Below are 18,771 nucleotides of genomic sequence, written 5' to 3'. Positions count from 1 at the left end.
TCAAATATTATCACACGAACATAAATAATATTAAAAACTAAAAAATATTTCCAATAGTTTACAAGTTTTTATAATATTTGACAACAAGGACAACATCTCTTGCGGGAAACATAATGCGTTGATCCTACTTGATATCATATGGCATAAATTCCAGGTTGGTCTGACAGACTTTTTATATCCACGGCAGACACGATTAAGCTTTCACTACTATACTCTGCTATCGTACCTTTACTTTGGAACTTAACCGAACTATCGGTTAACGTTTCGTTACTAAAAAAAAATAAAATAAATTAAATAAAAAATACAGTCAAAATAGATTGTAACGCTATTAAAGAAATTAACAAATTTCGTTGTTATAAGCGATAGTCGTTATAAACGACATGTAAATTTGTATATGAAAGTGAAAATATGTGTATCTTTATACATGATTTCCAAAAAGATATTCCAAGCAAGTACCAGAAAGGGATTTTCCAAATAAAATCCAAAATAAAGTTAATAAGACTCAAAATAAAATTTATAAGTTTCAAAATAGTATTACGATGGAGTTTTGTTTATTTGAAAAAGTACATATACGTAAATAAAAGTGTGTTTTTACATGGGTTGGTTGTTATAGGTAATAAATTTGCTTATAATGCCAATGAATATTGGTCGCTATAACCGATATGTGGGTTTAAAAATGTCGTTAGAGCCGATATATCTGTTTATAATATATATAAACAAATAGACCGTAACTTTTCATTTCCGTTGCTATAACCGATTATTCGTTATAGCATATGTCGTTATAAAAGATTTTAGAGACTGAGTGGCCGAGCTTGATTACTTAGAATTAGGTTGCGGGTTCGAAACCAGGCAGCGGCTTCTGATCAATTATAATTAATGGGGCGGTAAATTGATCACACTGTCGTCACTTGGGTAAGAACAAAGTAATCGACTCCACTCATATCATAAAAATTTAATTGTAATCGGATGTAGTTTAAATAAATAAGGATTAAAAAAATGATGTGGGTGGTCTCCTAGATATACTTTATTTAAAAAAACAAACTGTGGATCCTTGAATAGTCATCATAAGAACACTGAATGCTAGCATACTTGCTAAAATGGTTAAATATGGCTGCTTTGTAGATACCAGGTGAGGAAGGTAACTAAGACTAGCGGTAACTTAATTTAAATTGTAATGATATTTTTATATATTTATTCCATAAAATATTATTACAAAATAATATTAAACAAATTAATGGCTAGAAAATATCAATTTCCTAACAATACAGTCTTTTTTGAATTGACATATGCTAGAAACTTGAAAAATCACTTTTATTGGTTTCCAAGCTCAATAAAAAGCTCACTCTGCTCCATAACTGGCAATCGATAGATGAACACTTTAAATTATAAAGTTCTTTGGTTAAACGGACTGAAAAATTATTTTTTCGTATCAAAATATTTATTTCGTATAATTGTCTTTGCGAAATCTAAGCAATCTTCGAAAAAAATTTTCTTATAAAAGTAGTTTATTTTTGTATAAAGAAAATTTTTTTTAAAATTAAATGACCAAACTCACAAAAAGATTAATTTTTGCTATAAATTACTGTCTAAACTATTCGGCTTACAAAATGTTTCATGTAATGTTTGTCAGTTATGAATCAGAGTGAGGTTTTAATTGAACTTGAAAATTTAGATTGAATTGGATGCCGATTCGTGAGTGGCTTCCTTTGGCTAGTCTACCAAACTTTCGCTCTACGATTTTTTTTTCTCGATTGTGTTGCGATTTTAACAGGCTCAGTACTAGGCATAATAACGGCATATTTGAGGTATCGATACGGAAAAACTCAACAAAAAATCTGTCAGACACTATAAATAAATTCGAAATAATCAAGTGGTCTAATTTGTAACTACTGAAAAGGCGGCCCACTTCCTGTTTAACAGTACAAATTTTTATCGCCAATTGGCGGGATTTATCTAATATAAATTTGAATATTTTTATTGGCCTTAAAAAATGGTAAGTACAAGTAATGCCACCTGGTAGTCGAAATTGCAACTATAGATTCGGGTCTTCTTCGGATTTTAATTAAGACGAATTATTATCGCCATTTGGCGAGTTGCAGCTCCCAGTTATCAATGGCCATATGATTACAGTATTAAATATTAAACAGTAAAACATTTTGTCCAACAAAAATACTACATCGGTGGGCTTATTACCTAGAACATGCTATACTTGAGTATTTTTGCTTTTCAACACATACATGGTTCATTTTTGCTAAATTGTTTTATAATAGTAAATTTCATTAAGGGGTCATAGTGCTCGACAAATTTCATGCTGCTTTTTATCAGGTCGATAGCTTAAATATTAAGAGAGAAAGTTTGGTAGACTAGTCAAAAAGAAGAAACTCACGAAGTTTCAAGTATATATTGATTATTTAACAAAAAAGATGATGCGGAAAATTAGTGTGCGCAGAAAATCACATTGTGTTTCCACTACCTCCAGTTTGTGTGTCGTTTGGAGACAATGAATAACTATTTCCAACGACTAAGTATAGCAAAATAATACTTACAAAACTAAAGTTTACCTTTTACTTGTTGTGCTTGATTTGCTGTGTTTGCTTGTATTGCTGTGTCTGCTGTGCTTCTTGTCAACATGTTTTTGCAAAGATTGCAGAATTGATTTGGGTTGATCATCATCACTTCTGGGAGTAGTATTCGGTGACTGTATTAAATCATTTAAAAATCCTACAGAAAATCAGTTTAGTTTTGCATTAAAGTGAAGTTGGTGAACCAGAAAAATTAACCTTGCCTATCAAATACAAAGATTCAGTCAAATCAGTTATGACGAAAATAAAATAGCTCAGTCGCCTGGTAGATTTTGTTGATTATTTTTGCGAATGGCTGAAAATACTTTTCTAAGGGATTAATTTTTCAAGGTGGGAAAAAAATAGGTATGGCCATTTTTAAGAGCAAAATTTTTGTCATTTTTAAGTTTTGGAGAAGTTTTCAGACGAAAATTGCAGTTAGAGTGTATACGCACAATTTTCCGCCAACTTAATAATAATAAAACTGTATAATAATACAGGGTTATTCACATAATAGTTTTAAGATTAGATTACGCCAAAAAAAGAATTCTTCAACCGTTGCCCTAACAGGTAAAGACAATGACAGGTAATGACGGCTCAAAATTTTAAAAAAATTAAAAGAAAAAAGGTAGCGGACTTTTTACATTTTTTTTTCGAAAATTTGACTTCAAAATACTATAAAACAAAACCAAAAAACAAATAAGGGTAAATTTTGACTAGTCAATACTTGAAAAAAATTCAAGACGAACAAAATAAGAACAGCTAGAATAAAATCGATAGACTATGCAACCAGTTATTAGGGCAAAGTGAAGTTGAGAAAAACGCATTTAAAGAAAAAGAAACCCGATGATACGAATAACTGGAAATCATTTTTTTTTTTTTTTAATTTCAGGGTAATATTCCAAAGGTTTAAGGTAACCTTCTTGTGTAAAAAATAAATCAATATCAAAAAAATTACAAGGCGGAAAGTTCCCTTAATCACAGAGTACTAATATCAATGAAATTTTTTCAACTCGAATATGTAGACTACCTGTGTTCAAATTTTTGACTTGTAATAAACTAATTTCAGATAAAATTCTATTATCTAAACTAAATACCGAATGTTTCTAAGAGAATGTGAAACATTAAATCTTTTACCTACTAGCTTTGTTATGGAAACATTAACTTTCTTATTGATCACGAGAATCTTAAACTTAACCTTGGGGCCTAATAAAACGGCAAAAAGTCAGTAAGTAATAATAGATTAAAATTTATAAAGTGACTTTATTTTCAAAAACTTCCCGTTGCGAAAAATTTGAATGCCAGTACTCTCATTACCTCATGGCACAATTTGCATTTGTTTATTAATAATATTAATAAAATTCTTATTGATTTAATTTAGGAAAATACCTTTTTTATTTGGATTTTGCTCAGTACTCATTATTCCATTGTAAACATATTGTATTTTTTAATTTTTAATCATTGTTTACTTGTGACATTTTTAAATTATGTTATTTCTGTCATATTGACATTATAATCTTTCCAATATTGCGGTATCTCATGGTTTTTTAAAATGTTAATTATAAAGGCTTGTTTAGAGCATTGTAAGGCTGGGCATACATGTAACGGTATACCGGACAGGTTTGCTTGAACAGTTTACCTGGAAAGATAAACCGGAGCGTATGTGCCAGCCACTGCAGACATACCTGTGCGGGCTCTGCAGGCGACCGGAGAAGAAGAGTACACCGGAGAGGTTTACCTGTGTGAGTGACATATACAGATAAACCGTAGCGTGTATACCAGTCACTGAAAGCATTCCTGTGAAGGAAATTAGATTCTTGCTACCTGCGAGGGCACAGGTGAATGTACTTGACCGTGTGTGTGAGTGGTCCGGAAAACCTACACAAGCATAAGATTAGCTGTGGCTAGTTGCCAAATAACAAGCCACAAGCAGAAGTAACGCCGATTTTGTATTTATTTTTCTATTTTAATTGATGTTTAGTGGAATAATCATCGTGACAAACCGAAAAAGGACCCAAGTAATTGAATAATTAATAGAAATTTATAGTTCGGAACCATATTTGTGGCTTGTAAAAAGCTTGTAAAAGCAAGGAGTACCGCGACCGGTACAAGAAAGATGCATCCTATGAAAAGCTTGTATTTAATTTGAAGGATCTTCCACAGACGAAATTTGCAAATCAGAATTGTGGTACATAGACATGTTTGAGACAAAATGAGAAATTGATTGATTTTTTTTTCTTCATTGAGATTTTTTTGTTTATGTTTTTTGTTTTTGTTTGTTTTTTTTTTCTTGTGGTAGATTACTAAAGACATTTGTACGATCGACCCCATTGCAAGAAACCTCAAAGAAGCGAATCATCGAAAATCATTTATAAAAATTTAGAATCCAAACGTTTGACCAAACGATAATTCTTGCTTGTAGTGTTAAAATTCTTGCTTATAGTAGTAGTGTATAAATGTGTGTTCAACAAACTGTCAACATTTTTGGTTAACACATTGTATTCATGAGTTTATGTACACAAACATTAATTTGTATACCTTTATTGAGTTTTAGATTATTGGTTCACTCAAATATTGCATGCTACAGAAGGAAATAAAGTTAATTCTAACAGAAATTGACTATATAAGCATATAAATGTATTTTCTTAATCTATTCTTGTTGAATAGTTCTCATAGTCGTACTCAGCTTTTGGCCAAAGGGGACAGGAGCTTTGGTATAAAGTGCGTTAAAATCAGAAATGTTTGGATGAATAATTTCATACATTCAACCGCATTTTTGCTTACTTCAATGCTAAATTTCAACTAAATCAATGGTAAATCCAGATAGAGAGAAATGGAAGATGTCCTAACCTGCCTTTCCTACGCTACGCTCATGGCAATTCTTAAGCAGTTCAATGAAGAAATCACTGGAATGCAAATGTTAAAATTACAGCCCCCAACGCCATGATGCTAAATGTTCAGGAATAGGGTAGTTTCTTGATGTCGAATTTGCCACATTACCCAAAAAATTGTAAAAGTTGACTTACGATACCATAGCAAAATTTGAAAGGTAATTAAAATTGGTCAAAAATTAAGAAGTCATAAACATTCAAAGATTTTTGTCTATCTCTTTTTGAAAGAGATTTCAAAAAAAAAAATGTATGATCTCTTGCCTGACTCATTCGAAGCTGTAAGAGAAAGCATAATTAAAAAAATCAATGAAAACATCATCGTAGATAAAACAGCTTTTTTTTGTTTAAAAATTTTTTAAATTGTAAAAGACTTTTACAATTTTTGTCAATATATATTTTTATCTCCATAGAAACAAAATAACAAAAATATTTAGAAATTTAAAAACAATGCAATTTTGAATTCTTGGAAACAAAAATAACATACATTGATAATTTTTATTAAATCGAATGTGTTTATTTGGGTGTCGTAAACCTACTGATGTTGAGAACAACAGTGGTTTAGCGACGATGTGGGTTCTTATTTAAAACGATAGGTAGAATATCTCTGGAAAACCCAATAGTTTTAAATTATTGGACTTTCTGTAGATACGTAACTTTTACGTGTCTGTAAAGTATAGTAATTAAATGGAAATCTACATTTTAACATTATACACAATAAAAACAGTTTCCCTTTGTGTATATGTGTCACGGAGCTACAAGCTACTGCTCTATTCAAAATGTCTCGAACAACAGATGTTGTATTTCAAAAGTTAAGCGTAATTGCTGTATTAATACCCACATAATCATTAAATACTATTGAACACCTGCAGGTATGCATAAAAGCGTACGTATACAAGCATTTTTTGGTTTTACTTAATTTACGAAAACGGTAAGCTTTTTGAGCAAGAAGCAAAGTAAACTTTTTTCTTCCTTTTTTCATTTACTGAAAATTGACAAAATACGCGTGAAAATTCGTGTAACTGGAAAAAAAATAGACTTTCGAAACTACCGATCCTATTAAAACCGGCTTGATCTCAAATTATTGAAAATTTAACCTTCTTTAGAAATTCTACAGTTTTTGATAAAAACCAAGTCCTTCAAGGGCAAAGTCGGCAAAAAACGACATATCATCATCACTACATAGTATAAAACAAAGTCGCTTTCTCTGTCCCTATGTCCCTATGTCCCTTTGTATGCTTAAATCTTTGAAACTACGTAACGGATTTTGATGCGGTTTTTTTTAATAGATAGAGTGATTCAAGAGGAAGGTTTATATGTATAATAACATCCATTAAATAGTGGAGAAGTACTGCTATTTTTGAGATAAATAGTTAAAAATGTAAAAAGTAAATAAGTAAAAATGTAGTGTATGAATTTAGATATTCCAAAGATAGCAGGAAATCTTCATGGTATAGGGAAAGGGGGATTGTTTTACTCCAAATTTAACACGTGCGGGCCACGGGCAGTAATGAATAAATCAAAACTACTGGATCGATTTTAATCACATAGGCTATATATTTTATACCCGTGCGAAGCCAGAGCGGGCCGCTATGTTTTTATATACAACGTTCACAGTTTTTCTGTAGTGTATTTAGTATCAGCATTGCACCCGTGCGAAGCCGGGGCGAGTCGCTAGTAAAGATATAATTCATTCCTTTTCATGTTTAATTTGATTGAATCAGAATTGATTTATACATTCGCGTTCGGTTGCAATTTCTCAAGTTTTAATAGAGATATTGAAAAAAAAAAGATTCCTAAAACTAAAACTATTTTCAATTGTCTTATATATAATTATGTGAGGTTTTCTTTCGCTAAGGGACCGGTTTTGACTTATAAACAAATAGCGGGCCGGAAAAGTGCTAAAACTTAATAATTACGACCGTACTAGTTTCGTTGCTATTGTATAAAACGTATTTTTATGTGCATAATATTAAAATATGGACTCTTTGTGCAAGATCATTTTTTTTTTATAATTTTAACCATATTTCCGGTTCTATTGGTCATATCAAGACGAATAAAAAAAGACGATATTTGTTTTTTAAAAGCTTTTATTTAACTTGCAATGTATATGTTACGGTGGATTCTTTGAACTCAATTTTGAAGTAGATATCTTCAACCGATTGAGCTGAAATTTTGCATGCACATTTAGTTTGGGTGACAATGCAAGATAAGGTTGCGCTGTCCTGATTTTCCCATCGCTTCCACCATACTTTATATAAATACACTTTTTTAGTCTTAAATTAAAAATTTTAATAAAAAATACTTTTTAAGGGACAAGCTTTTATTGTACTAAAGAGTAGGAAATAATTGTATCTATGAGTCACTCATTCGAGTATCTATGAAAGCTTGTGGCGCTTAATATCAAACATGTATCGAAAAATAATTAGGCATGTGGAATAGATGAGGCGTTCCGATTCATTTAAATTGAGCGCCTCAAGCTTTTACGAATAGTCGGCTATGAGTGACTCATAGATAAAATTATTTTCTATTTTTTAGTACAATAAAAGCTTGTCCTTTAAAAAGTATTTTTTATTAAATTTTTTTTAAGTACAATAAAATAGTACAATTGTTTACCCAAGTTTTAAATACCTCCCCCCCCACTCTGAGCGATAATCAAGTTAAAAATTCCCACGCAACGCCTACACTATATGAATTAACTTTTGAGAATTATCGAGTGTGCGGCGTCTTGTTGTCTAGTTCATTGTCATTTTGTTGTCGAGAATTTATAGAAGATGAAAATAGAAAGAGTGCTTTTTGTGTTGTTATATTAATATTCATAGACTGCTATCTTAAGTTCTTAGTTACTTGATTATTTGACAATTTGAATAATAATAATAATTATTATATTTTTTGACTTAATAAAACCACAAAATTGTAGGGAAGTTAAAATTAATCGTCCAATCTATTTAAAAAGCAAAGATTTCGCATTATCTTTTAAACGTATTCTTGCTGAAAGTTTTAGGTCTAACCAAAGACTGGGACTACATGTTTTTAAAGCTTTATTCGAACATAGTCTAAAACCATTCCTTCTAAACCTGCATTCAAATACAAAGACATTTTGAAATTGTCTCACTTTATTGTAAAAAAAAAGATTCCAGAGCTTTTCCAAAGAGACACAAAAGATCATGATACAATCATTAGTATTGAGAATAATTTGGTTGGATAATAAATATATATGTACATACCTACATTTTTGATACAGCCTGTACTTTATATTACACAAGATTGATTTACAAATTTACATGAATCAATATAAATGAAATTCAAAACACTACAATATTCCCGCCTTTTTGTTACATTGCATAATAATATGCTTGGCATATGTGTATTTTACATGTTAATTAATTTTCAAAAATAGTAATTAAAAAAAAAAAAAAAACAATTAAAATTCTAAGCGGCATTTTTTCTTTTTACAATCATTTTTAAACTTCATACGGCAGTTAGTGATGTATTTTTTGTTGTGTGCATATAGATACACTTTATGGTTGTATAATACTAGCTACTGTCACCACTTAATTTTTGGTAAAACTAACAATTGGAAAATCCATTTTGGATTTTACATAAAATACGTTCCGATGAAATATCGTGACCTATCACAAAATGTATACTGTATTCGAATATTTTGGTGACTTGTCGAAAAATAAAACAATAGCTTAGCTCACTATTTTTAACTACTTATTTAACACTAATAATTGCTTATATATAACTAGCTGTGAACTACCCGCTTCGCTGGGCACGTATCCTTTTGTTCATAATTTCGTCGATTTTATTATATTGGTACGAAACTAAACTCCAATTTTGGGTAGTAATAGATGAGAAGTATTTAGTAAATTTTATACAATTTGATAAACTCCCGATAAAAGAGTTCACTACTTTTAAACGGCTGAACGACTTTCATTTAACTTACAGTTTTTGAATGTACACGCCCTTTTATTTGATATCAGACTTGGGTTTACTTGAAAATATTCGATTGTTCATCCCTACTTTCACGCACTACCTTTACACCCCCCCCCCCACTGAAGGTTAAACATAGATAAAAACAATCCTTGATTTATATCGTGTCAAATTTTGAGCTTAATCGATTCAGAACTTTTTATGTTTTTGAAGCTCATCTCCTTTCAGCCCTTATTTCATTCCTATACAGCCCTTACGCACTGTCCTTCCTCAGAGTCTAGACTATCTCTGTTCCAAATTTCACTTAAATCGGTTCAGTAGGATAAGGATTATAATAATTTAATTGTATACTATTAGATTCACATTTCAATTTTTGGTTATTTAATTCTATATGCTTTCATAATAGTCTTTTCTGTTTTTTTTTTTTTATTATACTGGCTGACCCGGCGAACTTTGTACCCCCTAGGAGTCGATCTAACGTCACTCAATTGTTTTGCTATCCCGGAACCCCTCTGATAACACTGAAACTGTATGGTATGGTATTAAAGTTCAAATTGACTTTTAATTATTATTACGAATCTTCTGTATGGGAATATAAAAAAGTGTTGTTTTTAGACTTTTTCAGGCAATTTTTAAAATTTTTCTCTCCGTAGGAACAAGTCTCGTACTTCAAGTAATATTATAAAAAAAGAATTAACGAAATCGGTCCAGCTGCTCTCGAGATTTGCGCTTAGCAACACATTCAGCGATTCATTTTTATATTATAGATTTATAATTGAATAAGTTAATTGTTGAAAAACCACGGCCAGTGTGAAATATCAGTGTTTTCGAAAGTATTTACTAAAATTTTGTTTCGGTTTTTAGAAATTTTTGTACAAAGGTCACTTGTTGAAGCTATCTAGAAATTTTCTATCATTTATAGTTTTGAAGAAAATGGAATGGTTTTTGGAGAAAATTCTCTATGTTTTATAGTTTTGGAGAAAATGGATACTATAGTTTTGCCTTAATTTGCGTCCTGACGGAAAAACAATGATCTTTACGTTATAATGTTTCAAATAGAAGTTTTTTTAAGGAATATTTTTTACATTCTATAGCTCTTTTTTTATATTTTTATAGCTCGCTATAAAAATTTCATCTTGGGATCTCTTTTCCTTTCTGAGTTACACAGACAGATGGACAAACGGAAATGGACTAATTAGATGTTTTTATGAACAATTTTGTCATATCATCAGTACTTCTAAGCGTTACAAACTTGGGATTATAATTCATATACCTGGATATATATTTCATATATATAGGGTATAAAATATTAAGCTATCATTAAAACATTAATTTACTGAGCAGTAAACTTTGATAAAAATAATTAAAACATAAATTCTAAAAAATATATTATAAATAAACATATAATAAAAATATTATAAGTAGGTATTAAGTAATATTATTAAGGTTAGCGGGACTTTATTAAGGTTTTATACTTGACAATGTATAGATGTATATTTGGCCTAAGTTTTGCAATTCAAATATTTTGACTTAAATATTCGCTTTGTAGCTCGAACGGTCTGAGAGATTTTACCATTTGAGTTTGTTTTAAATAGTAACGATGTATGTATGCAAGAAAAAGATACACAAAGCTTCTGTTTTATTGAATTACCTCATTTGATTAGTCTTTTTAATTCCAATATTTTGATATGAGTATCATTTTTGGAGAAACGATCTGAAAAGGGTGAAAATCGTAAAATATGTTTTTCCAAAATTCAACCAGGCGTCCCGGTTGTGCGGCCTTTACGCTAGATTTTTTAAGTTTTGATCTGGCTTTTAATAGAAGTGTAGATAAATAAAATTTCTTTTATTAAAGTTAAATAAATAATTATCTTTTATTCTTAAAATAATTACAATGAAAATTTGTCATATTATCATCAACATTAATTATTTGTTCATTTAATTCACAATTATCTAATTCGTTATTGCTAATATTTGTTGTTGATGATGAAAAATTTGTACTTTCTTCAGTTTGATTCTTTTCACGTCTTTCACGAGCTCTTCGATTTTGAAACCATATTTTAATCTGTAATTAAGAAAACAAAATATATTCATTAGTCACTTAATAATGTTAATTGATTAAAAAACATATTATCATTTCAAGTGCATGATAATGAATTTATCTGTCTTGTTTGTAATATTTGCAAAGAAATTGATGTACAATATGCTATAATGCTTGAAATGAGTCACTTTGCAAATTAACAAAAATTCAATTAATAGTAACACAAAACTCAATAAGTATTGAGTATTGTTTCTTTCAGACGGTTCTATACACATTTTTCATTATTTGATAGGCGTGAGACTTTATAATTTTTTTGAGACTCCTCGTAAATATTCATTGGTGGAAAAAAATATTTATAAAGAAAAGCGGTTTTCTAGATAAGAATGGTTGAAGTAACATTTGAATTTCAAGGCCTGCGAGTATACCCTTTACTCTATCGATTGTAAATTTGTACATGTTATAGGTACTCATTTTCTACCTGCCCTTGTTAGTTTTATTTTTCGAAAATTCGATTAATTTCCCCCATTTTCATTGAGCACATCTAGGTATAGTACCTTAGTGTGAACAATGAAAATTGTGAAAATTAACAGAATTTTTGAAAAATAAAAGTAACCAAGACAGATAGAATATGAGTACCTTTAACATATACAAATTTCAAATCGATAGAGTAAAGGGTATAATCACAGTGCTTGAAATTCAAATGTTACTTTAACCATTCTTATCTGGAAAACCGCTTTTCTTTATAAACATTTTTTTAACCAACGAATGTTTAAGAGGAGTCCTAAAAAATTATAAAGTTTCACGTCAATAAAATAATGATTTCACGCCATTGAAAAATGTGTATAAAACCGTCGCAAGGTTATTATTGTAATTTAATAAACTTTGCTATTCCATGATTTAAATCTTAAATTTAAAATGATTTTTCTTTAAAATAATATTCTGAATCTTTTTCAAAACAGAAAAGCAAACAAAAAAATTGAACTGTTTCCAGATTCACTACCATATCGCTATTATTTTCTACAAATGTTTGAAATATTTCATGTTTTGCTGAACTTTCTTTTTTTTAAAGTCTGAATCGATTTTTAAATTGTGGTGGATTCAGTTCTTGGTTAGAAGTTTACGAAGAAATTGACTGAATTTTTTAATTGGAAAAATATTGCAAAAATCAACATTTTATGAAGTTGTTAAATCTTGTAAAGTTGATTGATACAGTTGAAAAATGTTAATTTTAAGAATATTTTTTTGTGTAGGATCTAATATTCATAAAGGATGAATCTACTTATAACGAGCTATTATCTGTCAAAGAGATTATTTAACACGAATTTAAAGTGTTTTGTAAAGCGGATTATGAAAAAAATATACCAAAATTTGTCATTTACAATAAATCAATAAATAACTACTGTTAAAGATTAAACAATAAAAATTTTAATTTTTTTTGATTAAACTAATAAATTATATCATCGTATATTTTCAAATTTGTAATTAATAACCCAAAACTTTGAGTTTAAAATATTTGAGTTAGTTAGCTGAACCTCGTTCTCCGAATCTGAAATTCCATTACCAATTAAATACAAAATTAATTACTTGAGCAAATAAAAAAATATGTATTATGGTTTCCTAAATAATTGGTTATATAGCTATTACAGCTATGAAGTACCATGATGCATTTATTAACAAACTGATCTTGTTCAAAAAACGGTCATAACATTATAAGCTCAAAGTTTGCAATGTTAGAAAAAAACAAAATTAAGACCAAGCAAATAACAAAAATTTTTAATTTTTTTTCTTAATGTTGAAGACGTAAAAAGTTACAAAACATAGTTATTACAGCTATGTACAATGCATGAACTGATCTCGCGGGAATTGCGGTTCTGTAAATTTTAATGAACTGAATTCGTTCAAAAAAGTGTCATAAATAGTTATAAACCCTAAGCTTTAAAATGTTAAAACGAAAAGATATGCGACGTGTAATTGATATTACATTACTTTAACATTATAAATCTGAAAAATTTCAAACTCTGTTACTGGGCTAATCCCAATCAGATACGAATTAATTTTTCACAAGAATATAAATTTGAAAAAATATTCCGTTTTGTCAATTTATTTAATAGGGTGGCAATTTATTAACATTAAATATCAAAAATCAATTTCTAAGACATTATATATATAGAATTTCCTAAGAATATTTTTTCCAATCAAACCCCCTAAGAAGAGAATGTAATAAAGCGATGAAATGTATGTTAAACTTAAGTTGTTAAGGAAAATGTAGACGAAAATTAAATTATGAAACAGTAAATTTGATTTCCAGAATTGAGTCGGTACCTAGGATAGAAATTTCAGCAGTAAGAAAATTATCCTAAAAAAGAACATATACCATTCAAAAAATACTCTACATCATTCGAAAGCATCTACAAATCATTCGAAAACTTTTATTTCAAAGTTTTTGAACTAGAATTTGGTTTTATACTGCGTAACTTGATCAAAAAGCTTGAACGAGAACGTACAATATATTCTATGTAGAAATGCTTTCGATTGAAAGTATTGGATTTTTTACAAAATAATTATTACACCCTGTGTATGCTTTCGAAATCTTTAGAAAATTACTAGATAGCTTTTCTCATCAATCCAATTCTCAATCCAAAGCGTTGAGATTCAGGTTTCATGGTTTCTAACTTTTCTTCGAATTCAAAAAACTACAAAATAGATGCTTTCGAATGAGTTACAGATGATCCCATTTTACTCAAACATATAGCTGTTTCACAAATACAGTGAAATCTCGATAATTTAAGCCTCGATAACGTAAAAAACCTCTAAAAATTAATAAATCTTTTTATTTCTTTCCGATCAGAGCATAAAACCTATATCTTACTTAAAATACATAGCCTCTATTACTTAAACGAATAATTCCAATAATTTGGGAATTGTATCTCAAGTAATGTTTTGACCTCAATAACTTCTAGTGTCCGACCGAAGGTCGATTTTTGGCCGAAGCCAAAGCCGATTAATCGGCTATCGCCACAACTTTCGGCCGAAGCCGAAGGTTTAAAAGCATGATTTTAAAACTTTAATATTAAAGTTGATCTCTAGAAGTTGATTTAGAGGTTATGATCTTGAGAAGTTGATCTAGAAGTCAATCTAAAGATGATTAAAAAAATTACCTTGAAATTTATTTCAAAATAATAACATTTAGAACAATTCGTTCAATTCCGACGTTTGCTAAGAACCTTCGGTCAAAGCTTCGGCTTCGGCCTGAATTCAGGCCGAAGCCGAATGTTTGACCGAAGGTGGTTTTTTTGGCCGAAGGTGGCCGAAGGTGGCCGAAGGTGGCCGAAACCGAAGCCGAAGCTGAAGCTTCGGTCGGACACTAATAGCTTCAAAGCAGCTTTATTTTGAATCATAATTTAATCCTTGTGTGTATATTAAGTAATAATTCATATACATGACACAATACGCATAATCAATAAACATAGAACATAAATAAGTTTTACTAAGGAATAATTAAAAATTCCTTAACTTAAACCCTTGGTAAGAAAAACCCGAGATCTCAAATTATTTAACATTTCCCTTGATTTTAAACTTATCGAGATTCTTCAATTTTTTTAAATGGGGCAAGTTTTTTATGGCAAAGTGTATTTCCATCTGATCAATCGATTTTCTTTTAGAAACAGAATAATTAGCACACATTTTTAACAAGTTAAGGGTTACCATGAAAATTTTTAACACTTACACGTATATCCGCTAATTGTAATAGTTCCGATAAATGTAACACTTGTTCACTACTTAAATATGGTGTTTCTTTAAATTGTTTTTCCAAAATACATATTTGTGTACTAGTAAATGGTATCCGTGGATGTCGTCCTAATTGCCGTTGCTTAATAACTGTCGATTGAAATGTATTTTTTCGATTTCTTTGTAATTTTGGTGGTGAAAATCTTGTACATTGTAACCATGAAAAACTCACACTTTCATGAAAATTTCTTTCGTTTTCGTTTTTTCGTAATAAATTATTAGTATCACCAGCATGATTTAATATATAGTCTATTGTAAAATTACACTTTTTCGTATCGTTTGTAACGTGTTGATTCATAATGTTGCCGTTTTTGATTGAAGCCAAAAAAAGACTAAACTAAATTTTCGAAAAATAAATGTTTATATAATATTTGTGTATTTAAATATTTATTAAATATCTTTTTTGTAGTTTGTTTATAATTTGTTTTTTTTTCCCTTTAGAAAAGAGAAGAACCCCCTCCTGTGAACAATTTACCATTAAAGTTATTTGTAATTGTTCAAAATCAAATTGGTGAAAAATTGTATGGTTAACCATCGTTTTCTAGTTACAAAACAATCCTCTTATATAAATTAAATTTTTATTAAAATTCAATATGGTTTTTGTCATATCCTAAAATGAAATAAAATATATGAAATTTTTATTTGTTAAAGTGAAATAAAAATTTATGGTAAAAAGTATATCCTATCCTTGATATATTTGAATACAGTTGCGTATTAAATAGGGCGGTTGTGTTGGGTGAGTAGCACGCTTATTTTTACTTCTTATACTTTCCCATTTTAGCTAAAAAATCTGTGAAAAATTCATTTTTCTACTATGTGTATGAAATATATCATAGTATAGTTAGGTTATATAGTTTAGTCCCAAGTTTGTAACGCTTAAAAATATTGATAAATATAAAGACAAAAATTTTTATATAGTTTTTCATAGAATCACCTAATTAGTCAATTTCCGGTTGTCTGTCCGTCTGCCTGTCCGTAAGCACGATAAATCAAAAACTAAAAGAGATATCAAGCTGAAATTTTTAAACGTAAAAAATGAGGTCGAGTTCGTAAATGAGCAACATAGGTCAATTGGGTTTTGGGTCCGTAGGAGCAATGTTGTAAACCGTTAGAGATAGAACAATAGTTTAAATGTAAAAGATGTTCCTAATAAAAAAAATAAACAACTTTTGTTTGAAACATTTTTTTGCAAACATCACTGTTTACCCACGAGGGCGCGTATTTATTAATATGGGAATATCAGTTATGTGTATGGCTATTTAAGAGTGGCTACCTTTCTTTACTTACGTGACGTCAAAAAACAAACTATTGTGTCATCAACACTTTATTTACATGGTATTTCAACAATTAATTCAGTCAATTGTTTGTTTTCACTTGTTTCATATCTGGTTTCTTAAATGATTTCTGGTCTTCCTTTGTTTTAATATTATCTATTATAAGTTATCGAGATAGTTATCGAGAAAAGTACACAAGAGTATTTTTAATAAGTCATAATCCTGCAAGTAATAATTAATTGAAAAGAGGGTCCCCAATCGCTCACTTTGGTGGTTTTGCATCCAAAGCTGCGGTGATGTAGAAGATATGATGATGGATATGCGATGATTTCGTATATCTATCGAGCCGCGGTTGTTATTTAACCTTTCTAACAGTTTGTGAGCATCATATAAGCTGTAGTTAATAAGAATATCAGTATCTACAGAAACCAGGGAAAAAGTAAATTACTCTAGATATTATAGAAAATAGAGTTATTATATATTATAAGCTAAGAATTACCTAAGGACGCAAGCGGAGATCGTATAGCATTTTCAAAAATTTAAAAACTTTGGATCAATGAATCGTATTTTTCGAAAGATAAAAAATATAATATCCTCCTTGTTTGAAATAAAACCTACCTATCCATAACGGAAAAGATCCAATTTCAAGGTCAATATTTTTGGGCAACGATCCATACCGCGTTTGCTCAAATTTTGGTCAAATAACATTTTATTAGTTTAATAAATAATAATTCGATACTATAAGTTTCTCCATAATAAATGATTTTGTTTAGAAATAATATTTAAGAGAAATTTAATATTTTCCAATTAATTTTGAAGTTTATGATATCTTTTTATTTACTAAGAGAATTCATTTCAAAGTCATAAATGGAATTATTCTTTAGTAAATTTCAACTTTTTATGAGGTAAATGTTTCGCAAGAATTATTTTTTCATTCATGAAACGATATTGATTTGTATTTTTAGAATAATAATACAATGTTAATGCTTTCTGATTAAAGAATTATTCATTGATCTGATTATAAAATAAATTGACGTAAAAATTATTCATCGAATTATATCGGATATGCACAAAATGTTTCGTATATGCGAAATAGACTAATTCTTAACATATATTATTTTTGATTGATAATTATTAATTGATATAAATTTACCTTAAAAATGATAATTAATCAATTAAATAAATATAATTTTAGTATGAAATCAGTTTTTATCAAGGTTGCCTCTTTTAGATAAGTTTGACAAAAACAACTTTAAAGTGCCCATCAGTTATTTGAATCTGACCCAAAAATTTAATGCAAACATGGCATTATTGCATTTATCTAATTGTAAGTATACTAAGCATGTAGCTCAGAAATTACAAAAATAGTTTGAAATGAAATCTGAAAAATTGTCGATCGCATTTAGAAAATACGGTGACATCATTGAGGATAAATCCAAGTAAATTGAGTGTGATTAATTATATTAGTGATAGGGTCACATGTTAGTTGTTAGTAATTAAAGGTAAGTACTTACTGATAATTAGTAAAAGTAACTCTTTTCATAGTCATCCATGTCTCTTTTACCAAAGGAAATAAAACAGGAAATTTGTATTAACAGAACAAGACAGAATCAACCACGCCATTAATATATCTCTATGGCTACTAAAGCTTTTTTTCCAACCCGAGAAGCGATGATCGATGATATATCGAAATAAATTGGATGACTTTTTTGCGTAGAATTCTATTACTTACCCACAAGGTGCTATTGCAAATCGATACATTTCCTAGCTTTTGGTGAATAGACAGGTCCCTAACTAGCAAAATAGATCGGAACTGTGATCTGGATGCCATTCACATTATTTGTTAGAATTATTCCAAAAAACATGTATAGCCTAATACAATAGTTCACATTCGCTATTACTTCGAAAAATATCGACTTTTTGGGACGTAAATTGCACCTTAACGCTGTATTATCGATTATCGATAAAAGATGCAAAACTGTAAAATGACGTTGGATTTTTTAGATATTTTAGGATTAGATGGTATATGAAATAGTACCTATTGAAAATTTTCAGTCGTTTTCCGAATCCGTTTTAAGTTTATGATAAATGACTAGGTCATATGTCTTATATATAGCAAAATTATTGTCTTATATATAGCAATTATTAATCATGAATGAAAATTATCGTAGGCTTGAATATATTTCAGAGAGTAGTTAGGAGAGTATTATTTAGGAGAGAGATGTGAATAGTATCTCTACCAAAATTCTGATCCATTTTCGGGCTAGGGGCTCGCCTTTTTG

At 29.4% G+C, this 18,771-nt stretch overlaps 2 protein-coding genes across 2 annotated transcripts; both read right to left on the bottom strand.

The window, feature by feature from the left end:
• Positions 1–74: 74 nt before the first annotated feature.
• On the bottom strand, positions 75–4,078 carry LOC123290390. Its single transcript, XM_044870555.1, has 3 exons — positions 3,951–4,078; positions 2,562–2,721; positions 75–270 (listed from the first exon to the last, which is right to left on the bottom strand). Exons 1-3 carry the CDS (start codon positions 3,979–3,981, stop codon positions 135–137), a joined length of 327 nt encoding a protein of 108 aa, XP_044726490.1. The 5' UTR covers positions 3,982–4,078; the 3' UTR covers positions 75–134.
• A 4,404-nt stretch (positions 4,079–8,482) lies between these two features.
• On the bottom strand, positions 8,483–18,250 carry LOC123298550 (homeobox protein H17-like). The gene is made up of 4 exons (XM_044880625.1): positions 18,222–18,250; positions 15,154–15,358; positions 11,333–11,450; positions 8,483–8,526 (listed from the first exon to the last, which is right to left on the bottom strand). Exons 1-4 carry the CDS (start codon positions 18,248–18,250, stop codon positions 8,483–8,485), a joined length of 396 nt encoding a protein of 131 aa, XP_044736560.1.
• Positions 18,251–18,771: the final 521 nt, after the last annotated feature.

Source organism: Chrysoperla carnea, chromosome 1 (genome assembly GCF_905475395.1).
Source record: "Chrysoperla carnea chromosome 1, inChrCarn1.1, whole genome shotgun sequence".
NCBI classification, from domain to species: domain Eukaryota; kingdom Metazoa; phylum Arthropoda; class Insecta; order Neuroptera; family Chrysopidae; genus Chrysoperla; species Chrysoperla carnea.
The sequence above is the reverse complement of the archived record's forward strand: the minus strand, read 5'-3'. Positions and strand labels throughout refer to the sequence as shown.